This window comes from Dunckerocampus dactyliophorus, chromosome 10 (assembly GCF_027744805.1).
Source record: "Dunckerocampus dactyliophorus isolate RoL2022-P2 chromosome 10, RoL_Ddac_1.1, whole genome shotgun sequence".
NCBI lineage: Eukaryota > Metazoa > Chordata > Actinopteri > Syngnathiformes > Syngnathidae > Dunckerocampus > Dunckerocampus dactyliophorus.
The window spans coordinates 14,300,395-14,320,116 of NC_072828.1; the positions used below are offsets into that span (position 1 = coordinate 14,300,395).

Genomic DNA, 19,722 nt, shown 5'->3' on the forward strand with positions numbered 1-19,722 from the left:
TCACAACAAGCTCTATGTCCCATTGGTGAAAGACTAGCCCGTCGACTGTGACTCTCGCGGTACTGCTGCGTGAAGATGGCGGCCGAACTGGTGGAGGCGATGGCAAGTAGAACCTTATTCACTTTGCTTTTATGTTAAACTGGCGTGGGTGTGTGTGCTGAACACCCGGTGTGGACGTGAAGAAACCGAGGGGCTTGGTGTAAATGCGGCTTGAGAGCGTGTGCTGCGACAGTTAATGGTGTAAATGGTTCGCGGCGAAATGAACTAGCCTCTGGTGCTAGCATAGCTTTCTTAGCAAGCACAAATGGTTAGCTAGCATCACGCTGCCTTCAAGGAAGATAAATGAATGATTGTGGCCGTCATTCACTTGGTCTGCTGTTGCTAACATACAATCAGACATTTCTACTAGATTTGCCTTTCATTATCTCTTTTCATACATGGGTAGTGGACCAAGCAGTGCACCTGTCAAAACGTCCGGTTACCATGATTGAGTACCAAAGAGCACCACCACAGCTAGCCTTAGCTGAACAACGCAGCCTGTATTGATCAGGCAATGATGAAGACGAAATATACTTGTCCCTACTTGTCATCCGTCTGGTTGTGACGTAGTGGTGCGTTCCAGTGCCGAATTTATCGCACACTTGTTTTCGTATACGTTTAATAGTCCCGTGAGCATGGCGATGCTAATGCTTAGATGTAAACACCTTCCGGCAAGTTTATGATATCAGTCCTCGAATGTTCAATTCATTGTTACGCTTGGGCTGTTTTGTGTGTACAAAGAGGAATTCATCATAGTTGCCATGGCCAGCATGTTCCATTACTGTAAAGAATTGCACTTCTTTCCGTTCTTCCCTTTAAATTGTGAACGCCAATTGAGTTTTCTCTCGGTGGAAACAACTTGGCCTCTGGTGAACTAGTTTAATACAGACTGTAGTATGTGTATTATGCACCCTAAAGCAGTTAGACCACCTACTCCATACACAGTATTAATAATAGGTGCAATGGAGGTCAACTATAGTCTACTCCAGAACACTGGTCGACCTCATTGTTGTTCATATCTCAAAGCGGTTTTCCCCTCAATGAACAATCTGTTCCAGGGTCAATTTATTACCTTTTATTAAGTGTACAGATCTTGATTTGGATAACTCTTTACCATGGTTCATTGTTATAAGTCTGAAGAGAAGTGAATTACTCTTAATTGTAAGCTATAAAAACAATAAACTGGATACTATATTTCGAATTGAGCAAGTTGGTTAACATAAAACATGCAGCTGTTGCGTATATCGAATTATTTTAATAATAGTGCGGATGTGTGATATTAATCTCAGTGATGTTCAGTGCGTTGATTACGTTTTGGCTTTTTTTGTGTACAAGGACAATTTTATCATCGCTGTCATCTCCTTCGGGTTAGGTTCCTGTAAGCAATACAGTTTTGCTTGTTCTCTGCTTGTAAATATCCTTTGTTTTTACTCTACCTGATGGACCCGTTTTTGAGACATCTGTGTATTATGCACTCTTTTAATACAGATTACACAAAGTACAGCAGTTAAGAAAACAATTACAGTAGTACAGTGGAATCTTTGAAGGTTCAATTTTCCTTTCAACACTAATCTGTTCCAGGGCCAACTGTGTCCTTCATAAAGTCTAACTGTACAGGCAAGGAATCTATTAAAACTTTAGACATTTTCCTTTATCAGTGTGTAAAAAGAAGTTAACCACTGTTAATAATGACCTAAAATGTGGACTGGCCTATGTTTTTGATGGAGGAAGCCAGTCACTCCACGTAAAACCAAACAGCTTTCCAGTCCATTCTACTTTTATGAATGGTGTTGACTCACTGTACTGAGTAGCCTGTTCAGAGAACATGGCTATTTGCATCAGCGACAAAGCTAACTTTGCGCATTGTTTCTTTACCGAGGCAGTGCGCTAGCTTGGCTCCAGTTGCGTCATAAAGGGCAGTTGCCTTGTTACAGTAGCTTTAACCATATTGTACTGAGCAGCCTGGACAGAAACCACATGGCTTATTTGCATCAGAGACAAAGCTACCTGTGTGTTGTTTCTTTACAACCGGCGAGGGTCGGGTTTCATCAAAAACGGACAGTTGTGTTATTATTGTTGCTTCAACAATATTATACTCGGCAATCCGGACAGACTATACACAACCACTAGGTCACAAGTTTCCTTGCCGGCTTTATGTTTGACATAAAGACTTGTGGGCTTCATTTCAAGGTGCTTCTGAAATTTGTTAGCTTGAAACATTCACTCAGAAACCCATATTTTGCATACACAAATAGTACCTTACAACAAATGTTTAGCTCTTATTATGAGGAGTTCTTGTTTTCATCCAGTTTTTGTTCTTGATCCAGAACATGGTCAAAAGTTTCCGGGTCTCAGACCTGCAGACGCTGCTGGCTTCCATGGGGCGCAGCAAAAGCGGGCTGAAGCAGGACCTAGTGGGCCGCGCGCTGAGGCTGGTGCAGACTGAATACAGCCCCGAGCTGCTCAAGAACGTCCGGCAGCTGTATGAGTCCCGTTTCCCCAAAACCACCGGCTGGCTGGCGGCGCGGCGCCCAGAGGGCATCCCAGTGGCTTACTCGTCCCTCAGCTCGTCCCCCTCTGCCACCTCTCAGGGTGTTGAATACCTCAACGGCATGTCCAAACCGATGGCCACCCCTCCGCCGGAGGTCAAGCTGGTTCCCCTGCCCTTCTATCAAACATTAGAAACACTGCTGCCCCCAACAGAGCTAAGTAAGTCAAAGCTTTGAGTCTTTAAATACAATATATATTAATAATTTATTATACATAAAGTTGCCCTGAACGAACACTGTTCTCCTTTTGTAACATGTTGATGTTTACGTCTTTTGACAGTTAGCCAGAGTAACGGGAAACTGCAAGATAATCAGTGCATATTTGAGTTAACACCGAGTCAAGCAGACCAAATCAGAAACGCACGGTAGGAATGCTGAGCATTTTCAGCTTAGTGTGTAAAGTAAATAGAAACTTTGCATAACTTGTGATGTTTGATTATTGCAGTGAAATTCGTCCAGGAATGACTTCAATCCAAGTGGTTCTTAGGTAAGAAATTACTCTCATTGACTGATCTACCTCTCTGGCTTGTTGCCCACGTTGTTTCAGCAACTTGCACTACTTTTATTAATCTTAACGTACCGTATTTTCACGACCATAAAGCGCACCGTATTAAAAGGCGCACTCTCAGTTACAGGTGCTATTTTAATTTTTTTCATACACGAGGCGCACTGTATTATAGGGCGCAGGTATGCACGGTATCGTGTCGCTCATAAGTCAGTGAGGAAGCAACAATGCTTTATTTCTTTAGATAAATTAAGAGCAGAACTCTCACTCAGTTTATCAAACCCATTTGAAATCAGGATGGTCATCACTCAACACAACAGTCTCAGTCATGGTGCACAACTAAAAACCTCACACAGCAACGCAAAAACAGACAAGACACTACTGCTACTTTTGCAGAACAATAACTAACAAACACTACCGCAAAGCACGCTGGGGAACAGGAAGTGCTCCCAGTGACGCTACAATATGCTAGCATGCATGCTATTGTATGTTTTTAAAAAGCCAGCGAGAGCAAGACTGAGTTCGGTTGTACTTTATTGAAGTATTTAACAATGTACTCAAGTTATTTTTGATCAATCCTCATCCACAAATCCATCAAAGTCCTTATCTTTTGTATCCCAAATGAACAGCGGGGCAAGTTCTCCATCAAATACCTGTCATCATTGTCAGTCAGTCTTGTTGCCGTGCGGCGCCTCAGAAATGCTGGCTTTTGCGAAAGCTCAAACAACAGTGCATCAGACACGTTAGCTCAAGCATCCACAATCCATTAGTGAAGCTGTGTTCGCTGTCATTCATCGCTCCCACGCTGCTCGCAACTTTACTTTAAACGCCGCGTTTACATCCATTCACAAATAGTGGCGAAACTCGCACGACGCTGACTCCTAGTGTTAGTGAAGCTGTGTTCACTAGCTGTCATCTATCGTTCCCACGCCGCTCGCAACTTCACTTTAAACGTCGTGTTTACACCGATGTCCAGCGGTTGGAGTTCCTTCGTCAAGCCTCCTGGAATGATGTTAAACTCCAAGTTAATTTGCTGCACTTGTGACGCGTGTCTCTTTCCGTACACGTCACTCAGCCACTTGTTCTTCCAACCCCTTTGATTGGTCCGGCTGGAAACTTTTCTTCCTCTTAAAAACCACCACCAGTAGCAGTTTCTGTCCATTACCATGGCAACCAAGCACAACAGTAAAAGCTGACTTCTCGTGCTCCGTTGTGTGTGATGTCGAAAGTGAGCGGCACGTCGTCCATGTTGGTGATGTAGGTAGTTGGGTTGTAGTCGTCTGCAATGTTTTTACTGCAGTCGGCGTGGAAGATGGCCAGCTTTCCTTGTAATCAGCTGGATGTTGCTGCGCCACGGTAGTCCTTGCCCGGATGGATAGATGGCGCCATTTCATAAAATATACTTATGTAACTACTGGGTGCCTTTAGTCCTCAGTCACGCCCACGTCCCTTTCCTCTATACAAGCAGCATGGCAGGCTCCCAGTCAGTAGAGTGGAGCGCTCATAAAAGTCACACAGCAACACTTGCAGATTTTGGAACTCGGTACACACATACGGTGCTCCGCACTATAAGGCGCCTTATGGTCGTGAAAATACGGTACGTTGACAACATCCATGCATGCTGGGCCAGTAGTTGGCAATATCACTTCATAAAAAAACATTTAAGTGTGTGTCGTAACAGGTCTGATCCCAAATCTATTTGCAATATTCCTCATCAGCATTTGTATGTTCAGAGTTTTAAGAAAATAATGCTTCAGGGGAGTAGGAAATACCTAACTTAGAACTTGCAAGGTCTGACTTAAAGTGCTCCAGTCAGACGTAAACACAAAATATGGCTGACCGCCATGATTAACTAGTAGTTATTTTTTGGCAGCCTTCATCTTTTTTTACTAGGTGAATCTTTGTCATTGACATCATCTGCAGATGTATATTGTCATTTTAAGAACTTTTCTTTGTTGCAGAATATGTTACACAGACTCCATCGGTGTCCAAGAGGACCAGTATCCCCCCAACATCGCTGTCAAAGTTAACCAGACCTACTGTCACGTCCCAGTAAGTTTAAAGCAAAAAAAGTGTAAATGATCTATGTATGTGTTTAGCGGTTCGAAACTGAGTTGTTGGTTTTTTTTTTAGAAACTCAAGCTTTATTTTTCCAGAAATGTATTGTCAGATTTAAAATCATACAACCTCGGGGCACTTAAGAGGTTCTGCTATAAAACTTTATTCCCCCAGGGTTCAGGGGTTGCCTACATAAAAATGAAAGGATACATTGGAAGTGGTACATATATTTTAAGAAAAAAAAATGCCTGTCAACTTTGTTATTGCTGGGTTGCAACCATGTGACCTAGAGTAGATTTTTCCCTCTTTTGTATGTTACTTTTCCATTTTGTTTTCTTGCAGCATAGCAGGCTTTGTAATCTTGGTGGTATATTTATGGTATTCATTGAATAATTGGGCACTTTAGTGTAACCCGCCTTACTTTCCTCTGCGTTGTGTTCTGTGTTGGTTATGAAGGAGACTTGATGGTCTTTGAGGTCTTTTATTCCTGTGTGAAACATACAGTGAGTGAGCTGTGTGCTCCTCCATGCATTCCTTGGTTCTCCTGGGAATCAAAAGGAGATACTAAATGCATCGCACATGTGCAGACATGAAGAGACGGCCGCTAGCCGACCTGTGCTAGGAAAGCTAGCCTAAACCTCGTCAGCAAACCATAGTTCCAAAGTACACAAAACAATAAACACGTCAACGAAAACTCTCACTAGACATCCATGATACTACACACAACACAGCACAGTCTACAACGACACAACACACCAACTCCTCACACACACTTCACACAACTCTCGGGGAAAGAGCACATTTGACGTCTTACCGCGTCCATATCAGAAACATGTATGGACGAGAGCGCACACGTACCGTGACGTAATTACGTCACCATGCTCCAGCACACACTGACGCAACACTCGCACCACACAAAACCAGTACATGAACATATTTACACATACAACATCACAATAATGCTTAAAGGGTTTTGGTGAAATTAACCATTGTTTTAACTCGTTATATTAGCATTTAGATGAAGTGGTATGCGGAACTGAAGAATCATGGGGGTGCCCACGGCTGTTGTTTAGCATTCATTTTTACATAGATTGCCTTTGTTTTTTTTTATATATAGCTTATTTATATACTAAATTAGGGCTGCAACTTTGGTCGACTTTATTTTTTCGATTAATTGGATTAAAAAAACAACAACAAAAAAAAAAACATTTTAAATTTCCATCCATCCATTTTATCCGGGTCCGGGTTGCTGGGGCAGCAGTCTCATTAGAGAAGCCCAGACTTCCCAGTCCCTGGCCACATCCCCCAGCTCCACCAGGAGGACACCAAGGTGTTCCCAGGCCAGCTGTGAGACATAATCCCGCCAGCGTGTCCTAGGTCTGCCCCGGAGCCTTCTCATGGCTGGGCATGCCGGGAGAAAGACTAGATGCCTGAACCACCTCAGCTGGTCCTCCCGATGTGAAGGAGCAGCTGCTCTACTCTGAGCCCCTCCCAGATGACTGAGCTCCCCACCTTATCTCTTAGGGTGAGTCCAGCCACCCTACGGAGGAAACTCATTTCAGCCGCTTGTATCCGCAATCTCATTCTTTCGGTCACAACCCAAAGCTCATGACCATAGGTGAGGGTGGGAACATTGCATTACTGCAGATGCTGCGCCGATCTGCCTATCGACCTTACGCTCCTACCTTCCCTCAGTCGTGAACAAGACCCCGAGATACTTGAACTCCTCCACCTGGGGCAGGACCTAACCCGGAGGGAGCTAGCCACCCTTTTCCAACTGCGAACCATGGACGCGGATTTGGAGGTGCTGAGTCTCATGCCAGAAGCTTCACACTCACACTGCCCCAGTAAACACTGGAGGCCACAGTCCGATGAGGCCATCAGTACCACATCGTCTACAAACAGCAGAGATGAGATCCTAAGTCCCCCGAACTGGACTCCCTCGACACCTTGCCTTCGCCTAGAAATTCTTTCCATGAAAATTTTTAACAGAATCGGTGACAAAGAGCAGCCTTGGCAGAGACCAACATTCACCGGAAACAACCTTGATTTCCTGCTGGCAATGCGAACCAGGCTCCTGCTCCGGTTGTACAAGGACCGAATGGCATGTAGTAACGCGCCACCAATCTCGTACTCCCGGAGCACCCACCACAGGACGCCGTGAGGGACACTGTCGAATGCCTTTTCCAAGTCCACAAAGCACATGTAGACCGGTTGGGCAAACTCCCATGTACACTCGCAAGGGTGTAGAGCTGGTCCAGTGTTCCGCCACCGGGATGAAAACCACGTTGCACCTCCTGTAGCCGAGGTTCACGGTCGTACCCTTCTCTCCAGCACCCTGGAGTAGACTTTCCCAGGGAGGTTTAGGAGTGTGATCACCCTGTAGTTGAAACACTCCCTCCGGTCACCCTTGTTGAAAATGGGGACCACCACCCCGATCTGCCAATCCAGATGTACTGTTCCCAACTTCCACGCAATGTTGACAAGACGTGTCAGCCAAGACAGTCCCTCAACATCCAGAACCTGGAACCCCCAGAGCTTTGCCACTGGGGAGCACGATGATAGAACTGTACGTGTTCGTGTCTTCTGACTTTGCTTCCTCTATGGAAGGTATGTCAGTGGGATTGAGAAGGGCCTCAAAGTATTTCTTCCACCGTCATACTATATCCTTAGTCGAGCTTAGCAGGCCCCTGCCCCAACTGTAAACAGTGTGGGAAGCACTGCTTCCCCATTGTTAGGTGTCGAATGGTTTGCCAGAACCTCTTTGAGCCTGACCGAAAGTAGTGTTCCATGGCCTCGCCGAAGTCCTCCCACACCCGAGTTTTTGCCTCGACCGCCGCCGAAGCCGTGTGCTGCTTGGCCTGCTGGTACCTGTGAGCTGCTTCAGGAGTACCACAAGCCATCCATGCTCGATAGGACTCCTCCTTCAGCTTGACGGCAGCCCTGACCTCTGGAGTCCACCATCGTGTACGAGGCTTGCCGCCATGACTGGCACAGACTACCTTGCGGCCGCAGCTCCTATCGGCTGCCTCAGCAATGGGGGCACGAAATATGGCCCATTTGGACTCTATATCCTTGTCCTCCCCCGGGATGCAGGCAAAGCTCTGCCATAAGTGAGAGACTCGACTAACGGGAGACTCTGCCAGACGTTCCCAGCACACCCTCACTACACGTTTGGGTCTCCCCGATCTGTTTGGCATCCTCCCCCGCCACCTAATCCAACTCATCAGCAGATGGTGATCAGATCCACATGCGGACCTATGTCAGATGATACAACTACAAAGTCGATCATGAACATGTAGCCTAGTGTGTACTTGTGGACATCCTTATTTTTGAACATGGTGTTTATGGACAAACTGTGGTTCGCACAGAAGTCCAATAACATCACACCGCACAGGTTCAGATTGGGGAGGCCGCTCCTCCCAATCACGCCTCTCCAGGTCACCGTGTCATTGCCCACATGGGCGTTGAAGTCTCCCAGTAGAACCACTGAGTCACCAGTTGGGGTGCTCTCCAGCACCCTTCTGATGGACTCCAAGAAGGCTTGGTACTCTGAACTGCCGTTTGGCGCATACGCACAAACGACAGTCAGGACCCTTTTCCCAACCCGAAGGCGGAGGGAAATTACCCTCTCGAGCCCACACCAGCTCGCCGTCTCTCCTCTGCAGCAACTCCAGATTAGAATAAGGTCCAGCCCCTCTCGAGGAGTTTGGTTCCAGAACCCAAATTGTGGGTCGAGGTGAGTCTGACTATGTCTAGTCGGAATGTGTCAACCTCTCGCGCAAATTCGGGCTCCTTCTCCACATTCCATGTCCCAAGAACCACCCTCGTCCGCCATCCAGCACCAAACCCTCATGCAGGTGGTGGGTCTACAGGGGGGAGATCCCGCGCGGCTCTTGCGCGGCCTCTTCTTGTGTTTATTCATAGGGTCTTCTGAATCACTCTTGGTCTGGCCTATCACCTAGGACCTGTTTGCTTTGAGAGACCCTACTAGGGGCATATAGCCCCAGACAACATAGCTCCTAGTATCACTCGGGCACACAAACCTCTCCACCACAATAAGGTTGTGATTCACGGAGGAGACATTTAAATTATTTTAAATTTCTGCCTCTTTCTTCAGAAATGGAAGATTTGAACTGACAGAGCAAATAAGTGCACAAACACCAGATTGCCGCTTGAATATCATGTTAAAATAATGTTAAATAATAAAAAATCCAAATGTTTGTCGCATAGCTTGAGTAAAGCAACAGTAAAATCATGATCATTTTCTTAGTCGATTTAATCTGAAGCTTGTTGTTTCAATTAATGGAGTAATCGGTTAGCATTTAATGGAGTAATTGGTTAGGCCATAGATGGACCAAATTAATATGACGCAAACACCTACAGTTAGTGTTTGAGTCCGCAACATTATCAGAAAAGAGGCAAAAATTCTCATGACTGTTTTCCAAAGTCAAAGCTGATATGTGTGAATATCTTAAACATAAAACACAAAGATAATAGGTTTGCTTTTATGGATGACAAAGGAAATTAAAAAATATTCACATTTGAGAGACTGAAATCAAAGGATAGTTACATTTTAATAAAAAAACGATTAATCGATTACCAAAATAGTTGTCGATTAATTGGATAATGAATAATTCTTTTTCACGAGTCAACAACTTTCATTTTAGTATATGTTACTTGTTCGGTCACTAGAAACTGAAGTGTGTTTGTACTCTGCTCCACTCGTCGAGAGACAAGTTCAGCAGCCACCTTTCTCTGCGATTTGGGTTGTTTCTTAAACGTTTTCCCTTTTTATGGACTGTTTAGTAATAAAATTATCAATCTTTATTTGAATTTTCACATGTAAAAACAGCGCATGTATGTGGCATTTTCGCTCTGATTTCACATTACTTCTAGTTGCAAATACACTTAATTGCCCTCCATCTGTTTGAGTGACCACAACAATCGGATGTAATGTCAAGTGCTACCCAGCATTATTACGTTACTACATTATTATGCCTTTTTGCTCCACCCCCCGTGGACTGTGGACACCCCTGCATTAAATGTTTTTTTTATTTAATTTAATTTTTCTTTCTTCTTATTTCCAAGTAATTGAATATGTTTTTAAGCATTATATGGGATCCAGGCATCTAATTGCTTACACTTTTAAGACTAAAGTCTACTTCTGTGTACATTTAAGGGCTACTACCCCTCTAACAAGCCTGGCGTTGAACCTCGTCGTCCTTGTCGTCCTGTGAACATCACTCCATGTTTGCATCTCTCCAGCCTCACTAACAGAGTCACCATCACCTGGGGAAACTTTGGCAAGGTCAGACTCAGTGCAGTTATAATGTCTAGTTTAATTATAATTTAGTTAAACCCTATGTTATCTGTTGATTGCAATGTAATAAGTTTTGAATGTGTCTTCAGCGGTACTCTGTAGCAGTGTATTTAGTGAGGATGTTCACTGCAGCAGACCTCTTCAACCAGCTCAAATTATGCTCTGTTGAGAGTGCAGAACGCTGTCGTGAGCGCAGTGAGTATTCATTCATTAATCTCTTAATGAAGACCATCTGATTGAGGCTGAAACTTATCCTTGGCCCTATTTGTAGTTCAAGACAAACTTCGTTTTGACCCAGAGAGTGAGATTGCCACTACAGGCCTCAGGGTTTCTCTCATTTGTCCAGTGAGTATTTGTTGTTGTTGTTGTAGATTGTAGATCGATTTATAACATGCCGTCTTCTTTCCCCAGCTGGTGAAGATGCGGATTGGTGTGCCATGTCGAGTTTTAACCTGCGCCCACCTTCAGTGTTTCGACGCGGTCTTCTTCCTGCAGATGAATGAGAAGAAGCCCACATGGACTTGCCCCGTGTGTGACAAGCCTGCGCCCTTTGAGCTGCTCACTATTGATGGGTAGGCAATACCAAATGTTATGCAAGCTTTTAGACGGCGCACTAATTTGTGTGATTGATAACATTTTTATTTAGCAAACGTAAATAATTTCAAATGATTTCAAGACTACCCCTAGTTTTTAGGTCATTTTCAAGTTTTATAAAAAGAGATATTAGATATTAACAAATATTAGGGATGTCCTGATACAACTTTTTCATTTCGGATAAAAAAGCAATATTGCAATCTTGACAGTGTTGGTTTGGCGGGCAAAGATTTTTTTTTACACCTCTGTGGTCTTGTGAGAATCCTCATGCTTGTTTTTTGTAGTGCTGCCTCGGTGTGCGACGGTGTTAGTGAAGTCAAATGAAACTTTATTTCTATAGCAGATTTAAAACAACCTAGGCTGACCAAAGTGCTGCACACGCCATATGGGACAATAACAAATAAAGCCGTAAAAACAATTAAAACAATCCAGCAACACAAAGACAGCAAATTTTACCTAAAATGTAGAAAATAAAATGATCATGTCTACTTCCCTCGGTTCTGTGCCACCGCCAGGACTTGTGCATGGCGAGTTTTGTACCAGGTTGCGATCTCTATTTCGACTTAAGAAGTCTTATGACTAGGGTTGGGCATCGAGTCTCGAGCATCGATGGGAACCGGGACGAACATTCCGATTCACCCGGGATCATGAGCATTTTTATTTTGATTCCTAGCTTCGATGCCCACTTCGCTGACCAGAAGAAATAGTAACACCAACGAAGAAGCCTGAGAGCATTAGAGAATAAGCAGCTAGAAAGTTTGGCTTAACATCATTTAAAAAGAGTGGTTGGCTCAGTGAAACATTTGCAACACAATGTTATCATGCAAAGAAGGGTGCACATGATTAACGTTCACACATTCATGGTGTAAAAATAAGAGTACCTCATCTTTGATGCGTTACGTTGGACTTCCTCTCAGTAATCACAATCTGGGAGGTCAAACTATAAATGACATCTGTCTCATGCCAATGTAACCGAGGGTTTCAGGATGCTAGCTGATGTGGAAGTTGGCTGTAAATAAATGACGGGAGCTACAGCTAGGCAAGTTTATTCATTTGCACAGTCCGTCTCCATTAGCAACTGTCAAGGGACCTTCTCCACTCACACGCTTCCGGCCGTCAAAATAAGAGCTCTTTGGGCTATATCCTGCTTACTTGTGTTAACAAAATAAGGGTGTTATAAAAATAGCTTTCACCAACATTAAGGCAGCAAACAAAGTATACTACTTTTCAAACATAAACATCTTTGGTCAGTATGTACTCTTGTATGTTGAATGGTTTGATATTTACAGTATAAACGGTTTGAAAATTGCCCTGTAAGAAATTTATAGTAAAGTTGATATCATAAAACAATTCATTGAGAAGTTGAAGAAGACATTTTATCCCAAAAAAACTCTGGTTAGGGCCCTCATTTAAACCATGTAAACTTTTATGACTCTGCGTCTTAAAAGCATCAAACTCGAGAATCGTTTGGAACTGGAATTTAAATGAAGAATCCTAACCTGAATAGTTCAGACTCAATCGATGCCCAACCGTATTTATGGCACCATTAGTTTTGTTTTTGTTAATGTGTTAATCGCCATAGAATTTATTTCTTAGTCGGTTTGTTAGAACACCACCCAAAAAAGTATTGAATATGATTCCCCAGATTTTCCAACAATGCAATTTAGAAATGATCGGTCCCAAGGTAAAACTGCCGCACAGTACAGGCAGTGTTGAAAGGTTTAAAACACCTCCAAAAACCAACAATGTTTTATTATTTTATATCCATGCTGTGACTATGTAGTAACAGGCATGTTCATGATAACATGCAATACTTATAGTATTTTGGTAACTTTAAGCATTTCCGGAACTTCCTTTCTGGGCGCATTTATTTCACATAGCAACATAGGAACGATCGCTACACCTAGTGTTAACTTTTCCAAAGCCAAAAACACAGCAGCAGTGGCAAATAAATGGCAAAGATGCACCTCACTTCTCATTCTTTAATTGTCACACAATTTTAAAAAGAAGTTAATCACATTTTTTAAAAAGCCATCGCGATAACAATTTTGAAATCTGAATTGTATAACCTGACTTTCTTGTCAAAGTAAACGTTGTACTCATAAGAAATCAGAAGACTTGCTTGACTTATATTTTGAGGGTGTAGTGCTGATGGAATGAACAGTTTTTTTTGGTGAGCCTCACCTTTGACCATTTATGCCTGTTACAGGTTGTTGTCCACGATTCTGAAAGAGACAAATGAGGATATTGAGGAAATTGAGTACCTGACTGACGGCTCCTGGCGACCCATTAGTGACGACAAAGAGAAGGAGAAGGAACGAGAACGCAGCAGTACGCCAGAATACTCGGTGGTTGATATATGTACGTGGGAAGACACTTGACAGCTTTTTTTTTTTTCTTGCCCTTTTGTGTTGTTGGCTAGTTTCTCTGAGGGTGTACCATATTTCTGCACTATAAGTCGCATCAGTCAAAAGATGTCATGAAGAGGAAGAAAACATAAGTTGCAGATCCGACTCTAACCGAAACGGACGCTAACTGAATCCATTCCAGAAAGCCCAAAATTTGAGACAAAACACTTTTTTATTGTTATGGGCCTGCAAGCAAAGCACAGCAGCCCATACTACTATTCCAAATTTATACTTTATTATTATTATAAAGTTATATCTTATTCTGCTACTGTTAATGTTGGACGAACCGTGGACCAAACCCCTGCATATGTCACAACATTGAAGAGGTCTTGATCGTGGGTACTGCGCTATTTATAGTGTGCAACATTTTATGTAACCGTGGCGAATTAACTGACGTAAAAAAGCTTATTCTGGGGAAACAGCCACATTTAAAAGCTCTGCTGAATGTGGTGGTGACAGTCCGGCTGTTGCTCAGTGGTAAAATTCTCGCCTCCCATTGTGAAGGTGCTAGTTTCGATCCCGGCATGGGCAGACAGGTTACACTTATAATTTTTCCATTTGCACCATGGATATGTATATATGAAAAAAATTAGAGTGCATCATTTTGTGTAAAAGAATCTTTAAACTTCAAAATAAAACCAAGAATTTATTTAGCGAACTTAAATTACAACTTTTATTGAAAAGTATCTATGTAAATGCAACGATTACATCCAGTCTTTAACCTTTTCTTCACTTTATTCTGTGTTCATTCTGAAATAAACATGATACAGTACAATATTCTTCAGGCAATGAACCAAATGTATTTCTATGGATGAGCTTCATAATGCACACAGAGTAAAATTAGCATGGTGCTATGATATTGCTGTCTTTGTCCATAAAACTTTGATAGAGTAATGAGTAGGGGTGTAACGGTACACTAAATGTAATTTGGGTTCAGTTTCTTGAAGGGCTCGGTTTGGTTAATTTTTTGGACAAAAAAGGCAGAAAAAATCCCTAAAATGTTTTTATTAAAAAAAAAAAATTAAGTAATTAAAAAAAAATAAATAAAAGCAACCCATTTGGTGATATTTCAATTAAATTAGACTGAGTCTTTTGAAATAGAAAAATAATAAATTAAACTGTTTTATTTAAACAATTGTTTAAACATTGTGGCGAAATGTAGTGGACAGTTACAGTTAAATAGCTCTCTGTTGCACGTGAAGTCCAACTGTGTGTGTGTATATGTATGTGTATGTATGTCGCACCTGACTATAAGTCGCAGGACCAGCGAACCAAAAGTGTGACTTATATTCGGTACAATACTGTGCTCCAACTGGGTCATTCATACCATGCTCGGGCCCACCTCACACCTTACTGAAAAACGAATACTAGTGTGAATGCAGGCCAACGGGGGCAAAGAGGGGAGGGTGAATAGGTCAGATGTGATCATTTCTAATTGAATGCCTGTGTCAGATTGTTTTGACAGTTTTTGTTCATGTCTTATCAAGCGACCCATACATTTACATTGGATAAAGCACATTTACGCACAAGAATGTGATATTTCTTGTCCACAGGCTCTCCGTGTCCTCTTCCAATGAGAAATGCACCTTTAGGCAACCTTAAATTGTGATGTCGTATGCGCACTTAATATACATCAGGCACAGTTAAGCCGGCTTGAGGGCATGCTTTACATGCATTATGTGTTACAGCGGTTTTAGGCACCTTTTGTAAAGAGCTTCAGAGAAGTTGGTGAGGTTATAAGCTTCTTACGGCCACGGCCAAATGATGCAAACTATAGTCAAAGTAACATAAAACAGCAATAAATGGTGCTGAAATTCCAAATTGGAGTAATGGTATGGCGTCGATACAGTGCTAACATAGTTTCCCCCCCCCCTTTCTATCGCCTTAAATGCCTGCTGTCTCTAGGATAAGAGTCAATTCAAGGCAGAGTAGAACGTTTATCATGGCGACAGAATTTGGTTTAGCTCGCTTTACAGGTCAGAGCCAATCCGAGCCAGAGTAAGTCGGGTCATCATGATCTCCTTTCTCCCTCATAGCACCTAACAGCACTCCAAACAAACACGTCTCTAGTCCATTCATTGCAACAGCACTTCCTCATTGTCATGAGACAGCTCAAGGTGCGTTCATGGACACTCCGAACATCACAACAATTTTATTATGTGTGTATGGGTGGTCTAAGTAAACAGATGCATGAAAATCAATACGTGGATATTCTTATCACTCACTTGGTAACTCTTAATGTGGAAGTAAAAATTGCTGCATTTAAGTGTGCTCAGAAATCCCAGAAAATTCACTCAACATGTGAACGCAACGCCTCATTGCACAAATCAACACAGTTAGTCTGATTAAAATATTCTATTAATAAATGGGTAAATAGATTTTCAGACGTGTGCCATCTCTTAACTAGTTTATTTGGTGCTGTTAATACATATATAATCCTGCCCTGCCTTGTTTATCTTTCTTTCAATAAAATACAGTAAAAATTGGCATATATCAGACACGATAATGGTAATAGTTTAATTTACTTTGAACATGCATACAAGTTACATTGGAATACATCACATAATACAATTTACTGTTCTTCATGTCCAAAAAGGAGTAGGAAGAAGCAAAGCTTATTTAATTGTACCCCCATCTGTTTCGCATCAATTGTAATACATTTGTTCACTTCCTGTATTCCAAATGTACTGTTTGGTAGTTTTAAAATGCATTGTAAAATGATAAAGTAATTAAAGGGGACATGGTGATTAATCATTAATGAATTTGAAAACCGTGATTAATCTGATTAGAATTTTTAATCATTTGACAGCCCTCGTTTATGGTGACCAATAAGAAAGGAGGGCATGTTGCGGGGCTGTCTGTTAAGTGCCCGCCCCGATATAATGGGAGCAACTTTAACCATGCATTGTATGTCTGGCCTGTTTTGGTCTGCATCTGATTGTAGGTGTTCCTGAGACAAATGGTCATTCGCCAGCCCACAGCAGTACCAGTCTGACGGGCAAATCCGGAGGCGCTCCGGACTTCTCCGGAGGAGGACCCGCTGCAGCGCAGCCTGGAGGCGTTGTGGTTGATCTAACTCTTGACTCCTCCTCTGAGGAGGAAGGGGGTGGGGCCGGAGGCGACAGCGAGGACACTGAGGACAGCTCAGACAGCACCGCCCCCAAGAGACGCCGATACGACTACGACAAGGACTTGGTCACTGCGTACTGACCCCCTACCCTCTGCACCGCAACCATTACACCCTCATGGACTTGACACACAGGCGGAGGAGCTAATGGGGCTGAAAGCAGTTGCGATCCATAGACGCCCAAGCATCAGAACCTTCTCGCAACTCTGGTTAACTCCAAACACACATACACAAACTTAATGAACCTATCTTGTGTCGTTATTAGGGTTCTTGTTTATACTCACCACTGGAAGATACACTACCAGTTTTGGCCAACTGTCACCCTGAAGCAAATATTTTAACTCTACTTCCTCAGTGAGAGAAATGCAATGGATCCAATTACCCCCCTCCCCCATCTCCCCACCTCTTCACGATGACCCTTTTTCCTCTCCTCTTGACAGTTCTTTTCTTCATTGCTATCCGACCAGGAACTATAGACTCTTTAAGCTGCCGGTGTTCAGCGTGCATCTGGTTTTCTTTGTTTGGGCACATTTGTGATAAAGTGGGCAAAAGAAAAGCGACAAATGGCAAAAGAATAAGAGCAACGTGGAGGTAACGAGTGATGCTAGGTGAAACCTCTCCCACTGTTATATATGTTGTTTTGTTTTTGTTTTTTTAAAAGTTTTTTGTCAGGAATTGATCCTTTTTATTATGGAAAAAGTATACAAAATCGGCCGCGATGTGTCATGCTTTCCATTTGTTTTATTTTGTCCTATGTAAAAGGAAACCTACCTCAGTCATTATACACTTAGCAGATTGATCAGCGGTGAAAAAGCTTAGAGAAGCCAATTTTTACACTGGAGGATTTTTGTTCTTTTCATTAATGTATTTTTAAAAAAATTGAATCATTGTTCTATGCAGTTGATCTTGAGCGAGGTGTGACAGGATTTAATGGCTGTAATATCTGCTTCAATAGGGGAAAGTTGTGAAGTTTGGAGGCCATTGCTGTGTAGTTGGCGGAAGAGAACTCGCTCTGCGCTTTTTCTTGAGCCTTTCTTTTCACCTTTGCGTCCTTTATGCAGGAGTATCTCTAAATTATTCACAAGCTTTTTCCTTTTACCCTCCCACCTTTGTCTCTGAATTTACGGTTACTATCGCTGCGGTTTGGACTTTGAGCTGTGTAATTGGTGTGGGAATTTGAGCACTGTTTCACAGGACTTTACTGCTTTTTGCCGTGTGCGTTGGCACTCAAACCAAACTCTGCTTGTCTAAGTACGAGCCCACCGTGCTTAAGAGTCTGATTGGATTACAAGTTGTCTTGTCGACCCACAATCCCCATCTGCCTCCTGGCCGTGTCGTTTCAGGTCACCACCACCATCAAGCCTCCTACTTGTGTTGTCCATGAGGGAAGTTGTCGCTGGAACTGTTTGCACGCCTTGTTTCCTTTAAGAGGAACAGAAAAATGTGGGAAAAGTGAGGCTTGCATGTCTCTCCTTTTTTTTGCGCAAACAATTCTTGAAATAGGGTCAGTCAAATCTGGTCTTCCGATTTCTTTATATGTCTGTAGGTTATTCTCAACGAGGAGTACAAATAATATAAGAAACCCATCCTGTTTGTAAGTAACTGCTTCTAAAAATAAAAAGGACATGTATTTGTTGCAATAGGTTGTAGATTGTCATTCATTGGTTTTGTTTGCCTTACATTGGAATCAGAGCAGTGTGGAGCTGAGCCAGGTGATGTTTTTTTTTTTGAGGGGGAGGCATCCTATATGTTGTGGCATCTCTTATTCTTCAGATGGTTAACATGTTAAGGTAGCATGGACAGAGGCTTACAATCCATTATGTAAATGTTTTTTTTGGGGGTTGGTTGTTTTTTTTTATATGTTCATATTAAAAACACAATAAAATTTAAATATTTTATTATTATGCCTTGAATTGCTTCCAGTTCCTACAGGCACACCTTGAAGGAAAGAAGACCTGTTGGATACCTGATTAGGATGATGTCACTGAGGACTTACAGTAAAAGTTGTCAAATCTGAAGCCTGATGATTGTAAAAATTTTAAAAGTGGTGGCATTCTAACGGCTGTTATTGATGTGTGAAAATTAAAGTCAAGTTTTTCAAAGGTCTAGCGTTTTTATTATTTTGGATAGTTATGGATACTTGTGAAAATGTTAATTTGCTGTTTAATATGAGTGGGGGAAACTTAAAAAAAAAAAACATTTACAGGGCAGAATATACTGTAGTTTCATACACGTTATTGTATTTTTATCATATTTTTATATACTGAGAGTTGACAAAGTGTAGTGTTTGTGCACATCAGTGGTGTCCACTGAGGCCTTGAAAAAATATAGAAGGATGCTAGGGCCACTCGATCATATAATCACTTTAAAAGTTGTTTTTTTTTTTCAACGGGCTAAAGCCAAAGGTAGTTCAACATTATATGCTAAGGAGTTAAATATATTTAAATAATAAAGACACTGAAAACCTGATGCACATAATAGTGTTTATTATTTATCAAATAATTTATTAAAACAATCAGATTATTGAATAAACATTTTTTAAAAGTCGTTAAAACTCCATTGCTTTATACTGCCGTTTCTAATATTTTGCCCGTTTTATTCATTTTTGGTTTTCAAAATTGGAGCACAAGTCAGAATAAAGTTATTTAAATAATACATCTATTTTCTAATCTTTTTTTTTCTAATCAAAACTGAGCATTCTTACTTTGTATGTAATAGAGATTGTGCAGCGGTACTTCAAGAAGTGTCCTGTTAGTGTCAATCATAAATCATAAATATTTAGCATGTGTAATTATGGCTGTTATAAGAAGTAATATACTGCTATTTTCTAGCTATTATTTTCAGATGAGATCCAATTTACACTTATTAGTGAAAATACATTATTGATTATATTGCGCAGGTGTGTCTAATGACGTGTCCTGGGTGTACATTATAAATCTTTTTCATGTGTGAGTATGACCTTTAAAAACATTATAGACTATCTTTGGAATATTTTCTGGGATATTTTCTGTTTTATGTCAGATTAAGTCAAATTTACGCACATCAGTGAAAAGAATTGATTTATTATAACAGTGAGGGTGCGTAAAACGTCAGTACCCTGACGCCACCTCTAGGTGTCA

General features: G+C 41.9%; 1 protein-coding gene across 1 annotated transcript; it reads left to right on the top strand.

Moving 5' to 3' along the window:
* On the top strand, window positions 1-18,703 carry pias4a (protein inhibitor of activated STAT, 4a). Its single transcript, XM_054790596.1, has 11 exons — window positions 1-102; window positions 2,367-2,748; window positions 2,869-2,953; window positions 3,034-3,075; window positions 5,055-5,145; window positions 10,334-10,462; window positions 10,564-10,669; window positions 10,746-10,819; window positions 10,886-11,046; window positions 13,278-13,429; window positions 16,421-18,703. Exons 1-11 carry the CDS (start codon window positions 76-78, stop codon window positions 16,684-16,686), a joined length of 1,515 nt encoding a protein of 504 aa, XP_054646571.1. The 5' UTR covers window positions 1-75; the 3' UTR covers window positions 16,687-18,703.
* Window positions 18,704-19,722: the final 1,019 nt, after the last annotated feature.

What these genes read in the sequence shown, in the direction of transcription:
- pias4a (XM_054790596.1), top strand. Translation starts at nt 76, where the DNA reads ATGGCGGCCGAACTGGTGGAGGCGATG. An exon ending in TCAATCCAAGTGGTTCTTAG is followed by an intron (nt 3,076 to 5,054) that starts GTAAGAAATTAC and finishes TCTTTGTTGCAG; the next exon opens with AATATGTTACACAGACTCCA. An exon ending in GAGCTGCTCACTATTGATGG is followed by an intron (nt 11,047 to 13,277) that starts GTAGGCAATACC and finishes TGCCTGTTACAG; the next exon opens with GTTGTTGTCCACGATTCTGA.